The 19,794-nt window shown below is 52.7% G+C and overlaps 1 protein-coding gene across 1 annotated transcript in view; it reads right to left on the bottom strand.

Moving 5' to 3' along the window:
• The window catches only part of LOC127050134 (uncharacterized), a 54,756-nt gene that overhangs the window by 23,554 nt on the left and 11,408 nt on the right, over positions 1 to 19,794 (bottom strand). Inside the window, exon 3 of the mRNA XM_050951660.1 lies at positions 16,234 to 16,306. Coding sequence (XP_050807617.1) covers positions 16,234 to 16,306 — 73 coding nt within the window. The remainder of the gene's footprint in view (positions 1 to 16,233; positions 16,307 to 19,794) is intronic.

Consider the following 19,794-nt stretch of genomic DNA (forward strand, 5'->3'; position numbering starts at 1 on the left):
AAACTGTTCCAAAGGCTAATTACCTTCCTGGTCAACATTGGACGCCTTATTTCCAGTCTGAATTTGTCTAGCTTCAGCTTCCAGCTCTTGGATCGTGTAAGGCCTTTCTCTGCTAGACTGAAGAGCCCGCTAGTACCAAATTTCTGTTGTCCATGTAGGTACTTACGGATTGTGATCAAGTCGCCTCTTAACCTTCTCTTTGATAAGCTGAACAGATAGAGCTCCTAGAGCCTCTCACTGTATGCCCAGTTTTCCAGTCTTTTAATCATTTCTGTGGTTCTGCGCCGAATGCTCTCCAGTTTGAGTCTGGGACTGGCCTGACTGTCTGGTGGTAAGATCTGCACTGCCAGGCTGAAGAGCCAGGTTCAGTTCCCTGCTCTGGCCTCTTGTTCCCAAATCTCTGAGCATCCCCCATGGGAAGAGGGACCACCTCACATCACTCAGCAGATTGAGAAACAGCATGAGTGTTCTCCAAATGGAGCCTCATCCAGTCTCCTCTGGGCAGAAGGGGAACAGCTGCAGTATGGGGTGTGATAAGGGGGCAAGAGGGATTCTCGGGTTCTGCAAAGGGATGTGAAGGCACTCTGCCCTGAAACAAAGAAAAATAAGTGATGTTGAAAACCCGGTTTCAGAGTAGCAGCCATGTTAGTCTGTATCCTCAAAAAGAACAGGAGTACTTGTGGTGCCTTAGAGACTAACAGATTCATTTAAGCATAAGCTTTCATGGGCTACAGCCCACTTCATCGGATGCATAGAATGGAACATATAGTAAGGAGATATATATACACATATCGAGAACATGAAAAGGTGGAAGTTGCCCTACCAACTCTAAGAGGCTAATTAATTAAGATGAGCTATTATCAGCAGGAGAAAAAGAACTTCTGTAGTGATAATCAAGATGAGCCATTTCAGACAATTTGACAAGAAGGTGTGACGATACTTAACGCAGGGAAATAGAGTCAATGTGTGAAATGGCTCACCCATTCCCAGTCTCTATTCAAGCCTAAATTGATGGTGTCTAGTTTGCATATTAATTCAAGTTCAGCAGTTTCTCATTGGAGTCTGTTTTTGAAGCTTTTCTGTTGCAAAAATTGCCACCTTTAAGTTTGTTACTAAGTGACCAGAGAGGTTGAAGTGTTCTCCTACTGGTTTTTGAATGTTATGATTCCCCATGTCAGATCTGTGTCCATTTATTCTTTTGCGCAGAGTCTGTCCGGTTTAGCCAATGTACATGGCAGAGGGGCTTTGCTGGCACATGATGGCATATATCACATTGGTAGATGTGCAGGTGAACGAGCCCCTGATGGCGTGGCTGATGTGATTAAGTTCCCCTGAAATCTCAGTCACTGCCCCTGATGGTGTCATGATAGATGGAATCACAGTTCTCTTGAAACAGGAAACATTTATTAGAGAAAACCGCTATTAGCTATAGATACAAACAGGCTTCCACACAGCTTGAGTTCCAGCTTTGCCTTCCTTATTTACCAGTGACCCACCCTGACTGGAGATCTATAAAGCACACAGAGCCATCTAGTGACTGAATACTACACCGCAAGTAAATATAACAGACAAGATGGGTGAGGTAATATCTTTTACTGAACCAGCTTCTGGTGGTGAGAGAGACAAGCTTTGGAGTTCTTCAGGTCTGAGAAAAAAGATGTCGCAGCTAAATACAAGATCAAACAGATGTTTTAGCAGAAGTAATTAGCACATATTCTAAGGGGCCATTCAAGATGAAGTGGCCTATTAACATCCCTGTAAGTCATAGGACAAAAAAGGGGTGTTGATGGGTTACAGATTGTTGTAATAGACTCATAGACTCTAGGACTGGAAGGGACCTCGAGAGGTCATCGAGTCCAGTCCCCTGCCCTCATGGCAGGACCAAATACTGTCTAGACCATCCCTAATAGACATTTATCTAACCTACTCTTAAATATCTCCAGAGATGGAGATTCCACAACTTCCCTAGGCAATCTATTCCAGTGTTTAACTACCTTGACAGTTAGGAACTTTTTCCTAATGTCCAACCTAAATCTCCCTTGCTGCAGTTTAAGCCCATTGCTTCTTGTTCTATCATTGGAGGCTAAGGTGAACAAGTTTTCTCCCTCCTCCTGATGACACCCTTTTAGATACCTGAAAACTGCTATCATGTCCCCTCTCAGTCTTCTCTTTTCCAAACTAAACAAACCCAATTCCTTCAGCCTTCCTTCATAGGTCATGTTCTCGAGACCTTTAATCATTCTTGTTGCTCTTCTCTGGACCCTCTCCAATTTCTCCACATCTTTCTTGAAATGCGGTGCCCAGAACTGGACACAATACTCCAGTTGAGGCCTAACCAGCGCAGAGTAAAGCGGAAGAATGACTTCTCGTGTCTTGTTTACAACACACCTGTTAATGCATCCCAGAATCATGTTTGCTTTTTTTGCAACAGTATCACACTGTTGACTCATATTAAGCTTGTGGTCTACTATGACCCCTAGATCTCTTTCTGCCATACTCCTTCCTAGACAGTCTCTTCCCATTCTGTATGTGTGAAACTGATTGTTCCTTCCTAGGTGGAGCACTTTGCATTTATCTTTATTGAACTTCATCCTGTTTACCTCAGACCATTTCTCCACAAATGAGCCACAAATGCAGTGTCTTTATTAAGACCATAATTTTCAGTGTCTAGCAACTTTATAAACTTAGCTCCCAGGCTCGGTTTTTGAAAGTGTTGTGCAGGTTTCTTTTGGGGATGAGGACAGAGTGATCAATGGAAGATATCAAATTTCGCCATCTGAACTGGAAACTCCACAACATGAAGAAAAAGGAAGCAAAACGTAACAGTGACATCTACTTCCCGAGCAAACGTAAGAAACAAATCATCATCCCCAGAGGTCTTACCCTCAATAACATTCTGACCAGGGCTGTCTCTAGCTATTTTGGTGCCCTATGCAGCCCTCCCACGGGGGGCGGGGGGGATCCCAGGCCTCCACGGGGAGGCAGGAGCAAGTTTGTGGGGCAGGAGAGAAACCACCCCCAGCACAAGCTGGCAGAGCAGAGCGGGTTGGGGCCTGGTCGCTCCACTTCCTGCCACCCAGTGAGTGCAGGGCGGGCCTGACGCCACACTCACGGGGCGGCAGGAAGTGGAGCGACCCGGCCCCAGTCTGCTCCCCTCTGCTCCCATCCCTCCCAGCCTTGGGGTTTGTGGGACGGGGGAAACCACCCCCCAGTACTCACCAGTGGCACGGCTGGGAGCCGGCGGCGCGGAGTGGGCTGGGGCCAGGTCACTCTTACTGGCGCTGGTGAGTGCAGGGCGCCCCACCTCTGCTGCAGTCCTCAGGGGAGTGGAGGCCGGGATGGGGTGGAGCAGGGGTGGAAAGAGGCAGGGCGGGGCCAGAACAGGGGCAGGGGCTTTGGAGAAGGGGTGGAGTGGGGGCAGGGCTTGGGCAGAGCAAAGGTAGGAAGAGGCGAGGCTGGGGTGGCGCAGCGGCAGAAAGAGGCAGGGTGGGGGTGGAATGGGGGGAAGCTTTGGGGAAGGGGTGGAGTGGGGGGTGGCTGGGACAGAGCAGGGGCAGGAAGAGGCAGGGCTGGGGCGGAGCAGGAGCAGGGGCCATGGGGAAGAGGCGGAGCAGGGGCTGGAACAGCACGCAGATTTCCTGGTGCCCTATGCAGCTGACCACTACATACTACTCCAAACCCAATTATGCTAAACTCTCTGTTTGGTCTTGGATTTAGCTGTGACGCTCTTAGCATCCTTCCCAGACCTCGAGAAAAGTGCTGTGGGTATGTCGACACAGCAAAGAAAAACCCACGGCTGGCCTGTGCCAGCCGACTCAGATTCGCAGGGCTCAGGTTGCAGGAGGGTTTCATTGCTGAGTAGACTTCCAGGCTTGGGTTAGAGTCCAAACTCTGGGACCCTGCAGAGTGGAAGGGACCCAGAGCCTGGGCTACATCCCAAGCCTGGAAGTCTACACAGCAGTGAAATATCCCTGTAGCCTGAGCCCCATGAGCCCAAGTTGGCTAGCAAGGACCAGTTTTGCTTTACTGTGTAGATATATACCCTTTGTAGCTCAAAAGCATGTCTCGCTCACCACCAGTTCATTACCTCACCCACTGTACCTTCTAATAGACTGGGGCTGACAGAACTTCAAGCTACAACAACACTGCATTACCACACACAGTCATTCATAGCACACAGGCAGGAAGTGGTGGGGAGTACAAAAAGGCTGGGGGTGGCGGGAGGTGCTGAGGCAGCAGAGATGCCTTGACATATAACAGAGTAGTGTGGTCACCACCAGAAAAAAGATTTGCAGCTCCCTTCTCAGCATTGTCAGATCAGGCAGCTCTCCAGCTCAGATGAGGAGATTATGTGAATTTACTGAGACATTCTTATGGCTTTCTGAAAATCAGTTTTGAAGTTGGTGCAGAACTGAATCTGCTCGCTGTTCACATTGCAGGATAATATGGCATGGCTTGAAAGAAGGGAACCTATAATCATTAGCCAGATTAGATCAGAGAAGAGGGTGCCTTTTTGGTGAGGCACATTTCTGAGAGTCGAACGATCTGGGCTCTGGATCTACCCCACAGACCTTGCTGTGCAGCCTCAAAGAAGTCACGTAACCTGCAATGGAAAGGACACCACCACCCAGACGGGTTAGAACTCTTCATTCGTGTGTGCGGGCAAAGCGCATGGAGATCCTTGCACAGAAGAGATTATAGCCCTGCACAGTTTACTCTAATAGCTTTCATCCTGAAAGCAGTGCTTCACAAACTGCCTGTTCTCAGTGTATAGGATCGCTCTACTTACCACAGCAAGGCAGTGGAAATGCACAACACTTCTGTACAATCAGCATTACAAAGGGCAAGAAGGACAGCACCTAGCAGGCCAGACACTTCAGAGAAGACACACGGTGATGCAGTCATTGAGTCTAAGGGCTTGTCTACATCAGAAAGTTGCAGCGCTGGTGAGGGAGTTACAGCGCTGCAACTTAGGAGGTGTACACATCTGCAGGGCACCACCAGCGCTGCAACTCCCTGTTTGCAGCGCTGGCCGTACTCCCGTTTTGTCTCTGGTGTAGAGGATCCAGCGCTGGTGATCCAGCGCTGGTAATCAAGTATAGACACTTACCAGCGCTTTTCTTGACCTCCGTGGAATAAGCAGGTATCCCAGCATACCTGAGGAAGCCTCTGGTAATCAAGCTGGTCTCCTTCCCCGGCTTGCTCTCGCGTTCCCCGAAGCCCGAGCAAGCAGGTCTCCTTCCCTGCGGTTTGCAGGGTGGTTCGGGGAACGCGAGAGCAAACCGGGAAAGGAGACCAGCTTCGCCGCGGTTTGCTCTCGCGTTCCCCGAACAAGCAGGTCTCCTTCCCTGCGGTTTGCAGGGTGGTTCGGGGAACGCGAGAGCAAACCGCGGCAAAGCTGGTCTCCTTTCCCGGTTTGCTCTCTCGTTCCCCGAACCCCCGAGCAAGCAGGTCTCCTTCCCTGCGGTTTGCAGGGGGGTTCGGGGAACGCGAGAGCAAACCGCGGCGAAGCTGGTCTCCTTTCCCGGTTTGCTCTCTCGTTCCCCGAACCCCCGAGCAAGCAGGTCTCCTTCCCTGCGGTTTGCAGGGTGGTTCGGGGAACGCGAGAGCAAACCGCGGCGAAGCTGGTCTCCTTTCCCGGTTTGCTCTCGCGTTCCCCGAACCCCCCTTGAAGCCGCCCAACAGCGCTGCAGTGTGGCCACATCTAACACCACTTGCAGCGCTGGTTGCTGTAAGTGTGGCCACTCTGCAGCGCTGGCCCTATACAGCTGTACTAATACAGCTGTAACAACCAGCGCTGCAAAATTTTAGATGTAGACATGGCCTAAGAGTTTACAATCTAACTACAGACATGATGCAACAGGTGGGAGTAACACGCAAACTTCCCTACACAAAGCCATATAAGAGGAAGTTTAGACCAGCAGAAGGGAACTGCCTGAGCTGGATGCTGGCTCAGAGTAAAACTGTTCTTGCAAAAAGCCCCATGGGATCGGTAATGGCCACGAGTGTCAAGATGTCAGCTGTAGGTCTCAGCTGAAAGATAACTCCAGCACAATATGCCCCTAAACACCACTCTTGTGCATCGGCTCATTGCTGACTCACAGGGGAAAGTGGCTCCTACAAAACCACCCACACTGCTTCCTGCAGCACTGGCGTTTGCCCTGGATGTCTCCCATCCAAAGACTGACCAGGCTTGTTTCTGCTTAGTTTGCAAGATCACAACCAGAGATAGGAAGAGAAACAAGAAACTGCTCAAAACCAGCATGTGGTCAGCCAGCATGGAGCCTACTTTCCATCACCCCTCGGGATATGACCAGCTAGGCCCTGCTCTTTCCCAAGAGCCCCAGTCATTCGACACGTGCACTCCAAAGCCAGCTCTGATACATTTCCAAGCCTCTTCTCCAGCCTTGATAGTAGGTTCTGAAACAGACCCAGGATCAGCAATTCACACTCAAGTTACACAGAGCAGGAGTTCAGAGGCACAGCTGGCTCCATTTAAATTTATCATGGCTAAGGTAAGGATGGGCCTGGTCTGGTAAGCGTGAATCTGGATCTGCACTTTCCCCACTTCTGGGTGTGTTCAGATGTGAGGTTCTGGGGCAAGCCCAGAAACGGATGTCTTGGTGCTCCCAGTGCTAGGCCTGCAACACCCAGACTCTTGGAAGCAATGAGTCCTGTTGGACTGACTGAGCCCTTCACAGGTAATGTTTTCACCTCTTAGCTCCCTAGTACTGTAGCTCTGTCTGTCTCCCTAGCATGTCGCAAACATTTACGTCTGGGACATTTAGAGCAATACACTGGGTTCCACACAGTACACAGTGAGGGCTACTCCACGGAGACCTGAAAAATGTAGGTCCTGGATCTTTCGTGTGGATGTTAAAGATATGACAGGATTTTTCATCAGGGCAGGGATCTGCCCAGACATTCCTGGCAAAATGTCCCTCTCCCCTGCCTCTGCTGTGTATCATTCACCCCCAAGGTGGCTGCACTTCGCTGGCCCTGTGTGGTATATGTACACGGAGAAGCGTTTTGGGATGAGGTGCTATAGTAGTGCAAAAACCATGCACTGACTGCATAATCTGCTTAAGACTGTAGCTCATTGCAAAGGCAGATAGTGACTCCTGTCATGCTGGGTTAATTTTACAGTAGCCAACAAACTTTCTGTAGTAGCTGCAAGGCAATTCACAGGGTGCTGAAGGCATATTGTTAATAGGTACTGCAGAAGCCCCCAGAGGTCCCAGTCAGAATAGGACGCATGTGGGGCTCGGCCTTGTACATGCGCATGGTCCCCACCCCAAAGCAGCACCAGATCATCCTAGCTCTGGGTGGGTGTGCAAGGATGAGGAAGAGGGTACAAGAAACCTTCTCCTCATGGGCACATCTGTGCTGGGGACAGTCTCCTCCCTCCACCCGTCCTGAGCAGAGGTGAAAGTAAGCTGGTACGCACCCGTACGGAGGACCAGAGGACCAGTAAGAAAAGGAGACTGACTGAGGGAGGGAAAGAGAAGCCTGCTCCCTGCATAATAATAGTTTAAACTCAGCTGTTCCCTGATGGTTCAGTCCCCAGGGCTAGGTTTCTGGCCTCCTTGTTAATTTCACTCACCGTAGCTGGGGGGAGGGGGTTGAAGGGAGGGTGTGTTTGACCATGGCAGGGGCAGTCCCTGTCTGACCCCGGGGATGAGGGGATCTCTCCTACTAATATATACAACAAATACAAGCATTTGGCTGCACAGCTTAAATCCTAAGCTAATAAAAGCAGGTGGAAGGGGAAAACTCACTGTCACATTGGTTTCCCGTCTCCTCCCTCCCCCTCCTCCAGCCAGGCTGCAGACAAAGCTCTGAATTCCTCCCCATTCCCCCCCAGCAGGGGTTCTCCTCTAGGCTCTAGCTGGCAGTAGACTGGCTGAGATGCCTGCTATTGCTGCCTGCAAAAGAACAGTTTAAACTCAGCTGTTCCCTGTGCGGTTCAGGGCCCAGAGTTAGGAGCCGTTTCTGGCATCCTTGTTAATGTCACTCCCAGTTGTTGTTGGGTGTGTGTGACCATGGCAGGGGCAGTTCTTTTCTGCCCCCGGGATGAGGGGATCTCCTAAACACAATCAAAATCAGGAACCATTTCCAAGTTCAAATCTATCCCATTCCCTCCCCAGCAGAGGATCATGGTTGTGATGTCCAAACTGCTTGCAGATCCTCTTTGAAACGTTACTGTTTAAAAAAAAACTACACAAAAAACATGGAGAACATGGTGGAAAGATGTGTCATGATGATTAGGGTTTATTTTGGGCAAAGCAATTTTGCTAAAGCAACTAAAGATTTACAGGGAAAGCAAATAGCCCCCATAGACAAAACCACAAAGGGATTGAAGGGGAAAACTGAATTTTCAGCGAAATTATTGTGCCTCCTTTGAAAGAAATAGTAGTTTTCACTCCAATCCACCCTCTTTCTATATTGATTTAAACATCTGAAATGTCCTTAGGACAACGGGTGCAATCTCAGATCTCTTTTTGTTTTGTCCTGCCTGCAGAGTGCAGAGGCTGAAATTGATAAAACTTTCTTTAAATATCTTGTATATTTCATGAAGGCTATTCCAGTTGTCCTTCATTCACCCCTGACTTTCCCTTCCTCTCCTCTTCCCCACGGCACCCTCCCTGGCTGGCTGGCTGTGGTTTTTGCCTTGGTTACTTACTCCTCGGCAGACCCAGCCCAGCGGCACCTGCAGACTCTCTGCAGGCAGCAGCCCACAGAGGCCGGTTGCTGGGGTCGCTGCTGGTTGGTGGCAGGCTGCAGCTGCATTGTTTGTGACACATTCATACACATACACATACATACAGTATATATGTGTGTGTGTGAATGTGTGTGTCACAAACAATGCAGCTGCAGCCTGCCTCCGACTGCCCCAACCCCAGCAACCGGCCCCTACTATTGTATTTTAGTAGTATTGGAGATCCCCTCATCCAGGAGGCAGAAAAGAACTGCCCCTGCCATGGTCACACACAGCTTCCCCCCCCCCCCCAACTGGGAGTGAAATTAATAAAGATGCCAGAAACCTCTCTTAACCCTGGGGGCTGAACCATCAGGGAACAACTGAGTTTAAACTATTCTTTTGCAGGAGGCAGTCTCCCTGCTGCAAGCTAGAGGGAAGCCTCTGCAGCAGCTGGTGAGTGCCAGGCAGGGAGAAGGCACAGAGCCTAGCATCGGCAGCCTGGCTGGAGGAGGAGGGAAGACACAGAGAAAAATGTGACAGTGAGTTTTCACTTTTTCAGGCTTATTCCAATAGTAAAGTTTTATTACAGACAGTACTGGTAGTAGTAATAGTAGCTTTATTTTCTCTATCTATGTTGTGCAATGGGAGGGATCCATAAAGTACATAGGAGAGGTGGGTGGGTTGCTTGTGATTGGACCATATGGGTAAGAAATGTAAATTACTTTCACTCCTGCCCAAACCCCAGGGCTCCCAGCCACCTCTGCAGCTGGTAGCTCTGGGGTTAATTTAAAGGGCCTGGCTCCTAGCTTCAGCCGAATCCCTGAGCCCTTTAAATCCTGATTTAAAAGCCCCAGGATTTAAAGGCCCCACCCCTTCTGATAGAGGCCACGCCTCTTCTGGTTGAGGTCCCTCCCCCTCCGCAGGACTCTGGAGTACCGGTAAGTCCTTTAAGTTACTTTCACCCCTGGTCCTGGGCTCCCTGCCTGTGGCTAACACGGGCAGCAATACTGGCTTTCCCAGTGGGGGTGGGACAGCGTCATGACCATGCCATCTTTTGCACCAGCCAGCACAGCCGAGGTGGCGGTGCTGTACCACGCAGGAGAGTGTAGCAATTACTTCTCTGCCAGTCATTCCTGGGAAGATCCTGTCTGCCTCAGCATGGATCTTTTGGGGAGCTCCCCTCGGAACAATGCAAATACCTCCTCCCCCAAAGAACACCCCCCCACCCTCTTGTTTAGAGCCGCCACCTAGCCCTGTGATTTGCTCAGTACAGGCTGGATGAGTTCTCGGGACTGCGTTATGCAGAAGGTCCGGCTAGGTCATAATGGTCCCCTTCTGGTCTTAAAGTCTATGAAGAGTCTTCATGCTGTCATCACACTGTCCTTGCTCTGGGTGACTCTTCGTGGTTTCACCTCTCAAAAGCTCCCTTACCAGGGCCGAGGATGGCAGAGACACAACGGTTACTACCTCCTCCTGGACAGGGAATGTGAGGGGCTAGTGCAGCCTTTATGTAAGTCACTTGTGGCTCTAGTCAACATGCTCTCAAGGCCCCAGCCTGTTCCCAGGGAAATCGGAGCCAGAGTTTCACCATCAGCTTTAAAAGAAGCGGAGCTGGGCCTAAGTGATGCATTTCCATCTGGAAAGCACGCTCTCTGCTTAGACGGACCCTTTCACTGTTGGCAACCCGGAGAGTAAAGACCAGCCAGGCCTGGAAAATCAGCTGGGGAGGCAGGAGATGGGACAGGGAATCCTCCTTTGCAGCAGAAACTCCTATCCCCATCCCATAGCCTCGGACATGAAATCAATGCAGCTTAAGCTCCGCAGATGTTGTGCTAAACCGCAGCCTCCATCTGCTATTACTCTGCAGTATAATCCATGTTAAATAAATCCCAGTAGCCTTATACGGGCTCTACTGCATCAGAGGCCTTTCAGCTCTCCCCAGACGAGCCGGCAAGTTACGCCAGGGTGGCCCATATGAAGAGAATGCCGCACCAATCACATTACTGCCGACGTGACCTTAACTCGGGTGCAGTGAGTTCCGGGCACTGCATTACCAGACTGTTAGAAAAACTGGCGATGAGCAACAATGACAGCTAGGGGCTGGAAGGGCCAATAATACTGTAATAAATCCACTGCCATCCTGGCACTTCATGGCTAGCGCAGGGACAGACCTCAGACCAGATTAACCACAAGCACTGGCTTCTTGAGCTACCAAATCTCCACTAGCAATATACGGCCTATGGCCCAAGGGGAGCAGTTCCCCAGCGGCAGACAGCAGGGCAAAATACACACCAGGCAGTTCGTGCCCATACTTTGAACTTTTACAGCATTTTCCAGGGAAAGGAAGCACTGATCCCCACAACACAGCTCAGAGGGGTTATCTGCAAATTGGGAACCAGTGCATGCACATATGAAGTGACTTGTCCTAGGTTACACAGGCATCAGCGGCAGACCTGAGAACAAAACAGAACCAACAGCAGAAAAGAACTTTACCCCAGCCGTTGCCTGTCTTGTCTCCATAGCTCTTTGGGGAAGGGACTGCCTCTTAGGTTACGCTGCTACAGCGCCTCACACATTCCGGCCTGATCTCAGCTGCAGGTCTATAAATGGTGCTATAATAGAAATCACAAATAAGAAAAAACATTTCCTGGCTCCTGTTAAGGGGCTTTATCTATAACTCCCCTCTCACTCACTCGACAAGAGTGAAAGAGTTAAATACATGTCGCTTGGCTGCATAAAGCACAGAGGATCCACTATAAACAAACATCTGAAGGCTGCAAGCAGCAGGGGAGGAGGAGAATTAAGGGTGGCACAAGGGTTTATAAAGTGGGAGGGATGGGCTGGATATCAGGGGACACATCCTGTATCAGGCTACAGGAACGGGTGGGATCCCATTGATTGGATCACTAGATTGGACCAACGACACGTGTTATTACGCTGGCAGGAAGAGCACTAGGCTGGCCCTGGGGACATGGGCTGGATGATATAACAGGGTTTGTGCCATCCTCAGGGCCTACAAGGCCACGTTGAAAAGGAGACACTGAGCAGACAGGCAGAGCGCTCTGATTAGATATATAGCTATTCACCGGCAGGAAGCACTTGTTTCAGCAACGGGAGAGCGGGTTTCCCATTGCTGCAGCCAGACACTTTGCCAGAGGTTTGGAGAAGGGAGCCCCTCTCTCACGCTCCTGTGGAGGGGATGGCTCTCTCATTTGGCTGAGCTTGATTTTGAAGCCATATTAAAATGAACATTTGGTCAACTAACTGTGACCTACAGTCGGCCACCAGTCCCCTCTCCTGGGCTTTTCCTCTGCTTCGCTCCCAGCTGCTTTGCTCTGGTGTTGAGGACCAGAAAGAGGAAGCCCTGCCAGTGTGAGCATCTGCATGCCAACTGGCACGGAGACACCCCTGGGCTTGTACCAGGCGCCTTTGTGCACTGGGGCCACTGGCATGGAGACTGTGTCATGAAGCGATATTCAGCGGGCTTGTTTTTAAAGCCTCCCCTGGAGTAGCCCTGGCCTCATAGACCTGGCCTCTCCCTCTCGCTACTCCAGCACCAGCCTCCTCCATCCCTAATGCAACCTGCCAGCAGTGAGATGGCGATGGTGGAAGATGCACTTATTTGCCAAGTGCTTCCTCACTAAAGAAGAATAAATGGAGGCCTGGCATCTTCCCCTGCTCCCCATCTAGCCTGACCCTTAAACACCCAGCCCTGCCTGAGGAGCAGCAGCGGAGATGGGCCAGACTGGCAATGGCGGAGGTGTCTCTTCCGAGCGCCTACAGACCACAGTGATGATGGGTGCTAGATTCAACAGTCCCCATGGCCTAGGGGAGCAGAGCAATGAGCCCAAGTGAAATGAAAACGCTGAGGGTACATCCAGTGCCAGGCAGGGCAAGGATGAGTTGTGGGATGGTTTAGTACTCCCTTGTGCAGGACCCGCTCCAGACACCTTGGGGCGGAGAGCGCGCGGGTGGTTTTTTGTTTTTTTTATGGTTTGGCCGGGCAGCTCTGGAGGGTTTTTCTTCTTTGTTTGTTTTTGTTTCGGCCGGGTGGTGCTTGGAGGGGAGGTGTTTCGGCGGTGTGGTGCACGGGAGGGGCGGGGGTTTGGGCCGCGTGGGTTTCGTCAGCATGGCGCTCGGGAGGGCAGGGATTTCGGCGGTGCGCCGCTCGGGGGGGTGAGGGTTTCGGCGGTGCTTGAGGGGTGGGGGCTTCGGCGGCGCGGCGCTCAAGGGGGCGGGGGCTTCGGCAGCGCGGCGTTCGAGGGGGCAGGGGCTTCGGTGGCGCAGCGCTCGAGGGGGCAGGGGCTTCAGCGGCATGGCGTGGTACTCAGGGGGGCGGGGGCTTCAGTGGTATGGCACAGCATGGCGCTAGGGGGGTAGGAGTTTCAGCGACGCGGTGCTCGCTGGGGCGGATGTTATGGCAGGGTGGTGCTCGTTTTTTTTGCTTGGGTGGCAAAAAAGTTAGAGCCGGCCCTGCCCTTGTAAGGCTTCCAGCTGCGTTTCAGGCTCTTGGGGATGGGGGTGCTGTGGAGGCAATAGCCCTGGGGAAGGGGGAGCAGGGCAGGGGAAAGGAGCAGTGCTCAAATCAGGGCACACAGAGGGGCTGCATAAGGAGTTGTCGCAGGACACCTGCCTCGATGCAAGGAAACTTGGTGCTTTTGGGTAGGACGAGAGGAACTGGGGGCACTGCTGCCCTGGGTGGCTCTGCCCACCCCTGCCAGCTGGGGTGTGACACACACCAGGATTTCCGTGCTCCTTTGAGGCGAGGCATCCTCCACCTGCCTCCGCGGCCTCAACCCTGGGGACTCTGGAGGGGAGGGGAGGGGAGGAATCCGGCGCGACCAACAGCCCTTTCCTGAGCACGTGCTTATCCTCGGCCCTAGCCCAGAGCCCGCATCCCCAACCACAGCCCTCATCCCTTCCCCTCCCCCACCCCAATCCCCTACCTCAGCCCCGAGCCCCCTTCCGCACTCCAACCCTCCACCTCAGCCCCGAGCCCCCTCCCACACCCCAAGCCCCTACCTCAGCCCCAAGCCCCCTCCCACACCCTGAACCCCCACCTCAGCCCCGAGCCCCCTCCCACACCCCAATCCCCTACCTCAGCCCCAAGCCCGCTCCTGTACCCCCACCTCAGCCCCGAGCCCCCTCCTGCACCCTGAACCCCCACCTCATCCCCGAGCCCCCTTCTGCACCCCAACCCCCTACCTCAGCCCCAAGCCTGCTCCTGCACCCCCACCTCAGCCCCGAGCCCCCTCCTGCACCCTGAACCCCCACCTCAGCCCCGAGCCCCCTCCTGCACCCCAACCCCCTACCTCAGCCCCGAGCCCCTACCTTACCCCTAAGCCCCCTCCCACACCCTGAACCCCTCATTTCTGGCCCCACTCTGGGGCCCGCACTCCCAGCCCAGAGCTCACACCCCCTCCCACATGCCAATCCCTGCTGCCGCCCAGATCCCCCTCCCACATTCTGAATCCCTCAGCCCCAGCCCAAAGCCCTCTCCTGCATCCCAATCCCCTAATCCCTGGCCCCAGCCCAGAGCCTACACCCCCAGCAGGGGCCCTTCCCAACCTCCTGCCCCAGCCCAGAGCCCTCCCCTGCACCCTGAACTCCTGGCCCCACCCCGGAGCCCTCACCCCCCACACACCCCAAGCCCCAGCCTGGTGAAAATGAGCAAGTGAGTGAGGATGAGAGCGAGCAGGGCAGATGAAGGAGGATGGAGTGAGTGGAGGTGGGGCCTCAGAGAAGGGGTGGGGCCTAGGGGGCAGGGCAAGGATGTTTGGTTTTGTGCAATTAGAAAGTTGGCAATCCTAGAGAGCGAGAGGACGCACGGGGCTCTCACTCTGGCTGCATGTCCTTCCACCATAGGAACATCTCCCTGCTCCAGCAGAAACAGGCAGCACTCACATGCCAGGTCCAGGCACATCTTCAAAGGCCAGAGCATTGCTGCCATCAAAGGAGTCTCTCCCCCTTCCCTCCCCCTCACCCCTTCCGAGTTCACTTGGAGGAAATCCTAATTACACTGAAATGCAAACAAAGCCCAGAGGAAGCCAAATGTTTATAGTGCCTTTATAAAGGGATTACACAAGATTAGCCATGCAAGGGGACAGGTGCTTGCCAGCAATACACACATTATAAATCCTGCTCCGCTGGGCCAGCTCAGAGTCCTGGAGCAGATACCCAGTGATGGCCTGATTACTGTTTGCCAGGCAGCGCTTGGGATAAACGGCTCGGCTCACGTGAACCATTAACGATTCGATCTGGCTTTCATGTCAGCCGGGAATAAACAGATCCAAACAACACCAGGGTGTGGGATTGTTTCAGCTGGGTTAAGCAATTTCACATTGTAGCTGAGTGGGGAAGAGAAACCTCTCATCCATGTACCGACCAGTCCAAACCCTGCTTAGCTTGGGAGAGTTAGGACAAGCTTTGCCCATCAGCCTACATAGGTAGGTTAAACATCCTAAGCAGCAATGAAATGGAAATGAAATAAAATGGACACCACACGGACCTGTGTCATTAATGGATTCCCCACCATGCAGCAGGCTCCTGTAGGCCCAAGCGTCACGTAGGCTTTAAGCCGGGCTGCGTCCAGAATGAGCTTGCCCCACCATACACAGCCACTGACCCATCACAATGCACTAGAGACCTGTTTTCTTTTAATTTGCAAAAGACTCCCTGTGACTGGATTGATGCCTCCTAGTGATGACATGGAGCAGGGGGCTCTCTGCCTCAGTTTCCCCAACAGTGTTTCGAGCCCGCTCTGGTGGCTTACGTAGCTCAGCCTTCTGGCCAGTCACTACATGAGTTCAATTCCCTTCCAGGGTAGCAGAGTCCAAAGTCAATAAAGACAGGAGTCTTTGCCCATAAACTTGGCTAAAGTCCTCAGCTCCTTGGGTTATTCATCCATCTGCCCTCTGGGTTTAGCTCTCTGTCCTCCTCCTGTTTCCTCTGCCCTGGCTCAGTTTAAAATTCACCAGCAGGTGCCAGGTACATCCGAATGGCTCCTTGTCAGGGCCTACAACCTCTCCAGGGAGACTTGATCAGGAATCAGATTTATTCAGCTCTGGACTCCTGCCCAGCTGCTCTCTCCACAGGTCTGTTGTTGTGAGCAACTTTCCCCTTTTTACCCCACCCTTCTGGCCTAACACACAATACAGGTGTGGCAGGCAAGACTGATTAAGCTCACAGCAATACATTAACCTGCCCAGGAATGCGCAGGGTTTGCACACCCCATCATGTTCCCAGAAGCAAAGGATTGGCAGCACCCAACAGAGCTAGGGATAGAGCAACTCCCCCAGGCACTGTGTAAGTTTCCCCCGTGGAATTGAACTGATTCACAAGGCCCCCCCTCAGACACCCCTGCTGTGACATGTATCAAACCACGTTATGTATCCACAGAGATTTAGAACTTCCCACTGGCCCCAGGAGGTGCTGGGGATGGACCCAAATCCCTGCTGCAGCACAGGGTAGGCAGGCACTGTGATCAGTTAATACCTGGTGTTGTTACAACGGAAACCATCTCATTGTCCTACCTTCCCGCACGGCTGTTCCAGCCTTTGGTTGCTTCCCTGCATGATTGCTGGCTGATTGGTCTCCTAGCCGAGTCTGCAGAGAGGAACAGAAGTTTGACAGCGGCCCTCTCGGCCCTCCGAGGGGGCCTGGTTCAGCAAAGCAAGCAGGAACTTGGTGAAGTGTTTTGCTGAAATGGAGTGTTAATCTCTAGCCAGACCTTTCTGTTTTCAGACCTGACAGGACCGGTTTCACACAAAAACCGAACAGGTGCCAACATACCGTGGTGATGGGCACAGTGTAAACACACTGAGATTAGATGCTTTCTGGAGCATCACACAGCACAGAGGTAAGTCCCTTCTCTCCAACATGATGGGATTATGGCCCCCCAGTTTCTGCTTCTTTGTTGGGTTACCATATCTCAGTTTCCCCAAAAGAGGATTCTGCTGGAGGGGAGGGGAGACCGGAGGGTTGGGGAGGGGGGACTGCAGGGGGGTACTCACTGGAGGTGTGAGGCAGTGTTGCTCCATCACAGTAGTAGGGCGGCTACCCAAGATGCAGTGCCAGCCATCAGTCAGTGCCTCCCCACTGGACCCACTTCCCAGGGCTGGGAGTCGGGGCTAGGAGGGCAGGTGGGATCCAGCAGCTGTGGCTGCCGGGGAATGGACCAATCAGCTGCGGATGCAGGGGAAGGACCAATTGGGAAGCAGACCAGTGTCTGCTCTGCAAAAATCCCAGACATTTCCTGTTATTTGAAAAAATCTGCCCAGATAGAGGACAGAGCCTCAAAGAGGCGACGTCTGGGAAAACCCGGACGTACAGTACCCCTACTTCTTTGCGATGGGTGAAGGTGGCCTGATGTGGCCAGGGGGGTAGGGGGTGAGGGGACTGTGTTAATTAGACCTGCTCTGAGCCAGGTTAGTTGACATGGTGTTTAAAATGGTAGCAGCTAGTGGGCCCCATCTACACAAGGGCTCCAGCATGGTTTCCCTTGGGGGATTATTCCAAAAGCCATTGTAATCAGCCTAAATTTCCCTTATTATTAAAGCTGAGTCTAGATCAGGGCCCCATCGCCCTAGGCATCACACCTACACATTGCAAGATAGTCCCTTGAAGAGCTCACAACCTAACAGACATAGGGTTGGAGGGGAAGGAGAAGCTTAAGAGAAGGAATGTGATTTGCCCAGGGTCATAAAGGAAGGCAGTGGCTGAGCTGGGAAGAGAACCCACGCGTCCTATCCCATGCAGTCTCCCCCTTTCTTCCCATTAGTCCTAGTTATAACCCCTTTGGACACCTTGCATCTTCTTTGGCCCTTCAAACCCTGACTGTTCCCCTCTTCCCCACCTTGATACAGACACTGAGGCTGTGTCTACACTGCCGGGAGACACAGAGTATTCCTACCACTGCAGCTGAACCTGGGTTGGTGCTGGTGGGAGCTCTTCCGGCATGGGGGAATAGTCATTAACATGGGGAGAAGAATACCTTGCCTCAGCAGCTGCCTCGAGACTAGGGCTCTGACCAGTGCTAAACTCATCTGTACCTGGCCTCAAGGCAGAGGATGCCCTAGCTTAGCGAGTGGGCAACTCCAACCCACTGCTGTCACTGTAGCTCTCTTGAAGCTGCGCATAAAGGGGTTAAAACCTCCCAAGCTTACATGTGGCTCCCAGCTGAAGGGGAGCGGATGTTGAGGCTTGTCTAATAACCAGCATCCCCGTCCCTCTTCCCTGGGAGCAGGCAGGGCAGCAGCTCAGACTACAGCAGCCACATGGGACCTCACTAGTCAGGTCCTCCAAAAATCTTTCTAAGATCTTCAAGCAGAGAGAGGAGAACGTGAAGGTGACCTTCCAGATGTGCAAGACAAGCAGAGACAAGGTATGATGAGGCCACCTAGATACAGACCCAGGAGCTGGTGCAAGCGCTGTGGTCTGCTTTGCAGGGCCACTTTCACACAGCAAGGTTGCGCTATTCTGTCAGGTTAGAGCGAGCGATCCAGCAGAGAAGAGGTTACACGCGCAGAGGTGCCCGAGAGCCAGCTGTGGTCACGGACCTCCTGCTCCCACCCACGTGGACCTTTCCGCTTGTGTTTGAGGGGCTATAGAGAGCGAAAGGAAGGCTATCTGGAGAACACAGCCACAGCCGGGGAGCTGCGAGCAAGTGGATGGGCTGGCAGGCTGTGGAGAGCAGGCTGCAGCAGAGGTTAACTCTTAGGACCCTGTTCTGCATTCTCATTGTAAGCAACATTCTCCCAGCCTCCCCCACCCACAGCAAAGAGCGATCTCTTACACCGGGGGTTGTCAACCTAGGGGGTCATGACCAGGTGTCAGGGGCTATGAGCATTCTGCCTTTCCTGTACTGCTGAATAGGAGGAGGGGTCTCAGACTGGGAAAGGTTGAGAGCTGCCTGCTTGGACCCTCCAGCAATCCCCAGAGTGACTGATGGGCACCCGTAAAAGGGTCTCTCTGCTCCTACCATCTGGGAGCTGAGCACCAATGGGACAGCAACAATCGACTAACCCAGACAGGAGCTCCTGCCCCACACACAGTGCCTATGATCAGGGCTCTGCCAACCTAGCAGCATGAGCACCACTAGACAGAGAAGCAGCTAGTGAGGGGCTCTGCCATCTCAGTGCAATACAGTACACTGACTTAGCGAGTGTGATCACGTTGCCTTCTAGCATCTAGCCCCCACTGCTGGATTAGCCTGCTACATATTCACAGCCCTAGGAGCTCTGGTAGTGCTAGGGGTGGAGTCGTGCTGAAAGTCCTGGGTTCAATCCCCAGTGAGGACCACAGTGTCTGAAGCCGTGGTTCCTGATAGGAATATCAGCAGGACCGGGGGAGGGGGCTGGATGAATAGAGCAAGGGCAGACACATCCTTCTCCACAGCAAAGCGCTGGGAGCCCTGGGCTAGCCCTGCGCGTTGCTAGTCTAGAACTGGCACTGAAGCATTCATGCATTCCCTGAAGGTTCCCACCTCCAGCCGTGCCCAGATGTGGCTGCCTGGCCACCTCTGGTTGTAGAGATCAGAGAGCCTAAGCTGGATCACAGAGCCTGGAGCCTTACACAGTAAGGAGCCTAACCCAGCCACCTACGGTTCAGTGCAGCCGGGACGAGAATGTGTAGGTGCCTGCTGCCACCCATAGGCAGAAGACATTAGCACACGTCTCACATGCGTGAAACCAGAGTCCTGACCATCTGCAGTTATTGCAGCTCTCACATCACACTGAATTCCCTGACACGATGCATCCTGGCCCGATCTGTGCTGGGTAGTTACACACGGCTTCCTTGCCCTTTATCCCTGCAGGTCCAGAAAGTGTCTGCAGGTGCACCGAGGGGGGGAGCACTGCTTTACCGTGTTATATCCAAATTTGTGTTATATCGGGTGGCGTTATATCGAAGTAGCGGTGTATGTGAATTCCTAATGCAATGCTTTTCCATGTATAAGCTTCTGTACATACAGGTTATGTCCACACTGGCACTTTTGTCATTAAAACTTTTGTCAGGCAGGGGGGTGAAAACGCACACACACACCCCCGAACGACAAAAGTTTTAGCGACGAAAAGTGCCAGTGTGGACAGCACTTC

This window comes from Gopherus flavomarginatus, chromosome 4 (assembly GCF_025201925.1).
Source record: "Gopherus flavomarginatus isolate rGopFla2 chromosome 4, rGopFla2.mat.asm, whole genome shotgun sequence".
Classification (NCBI taxonomy): Eukaryota; Metazoa; Chordata; order Testudines; family Testudinidae; genus Gopherus; species Gopherus flavomarginatus.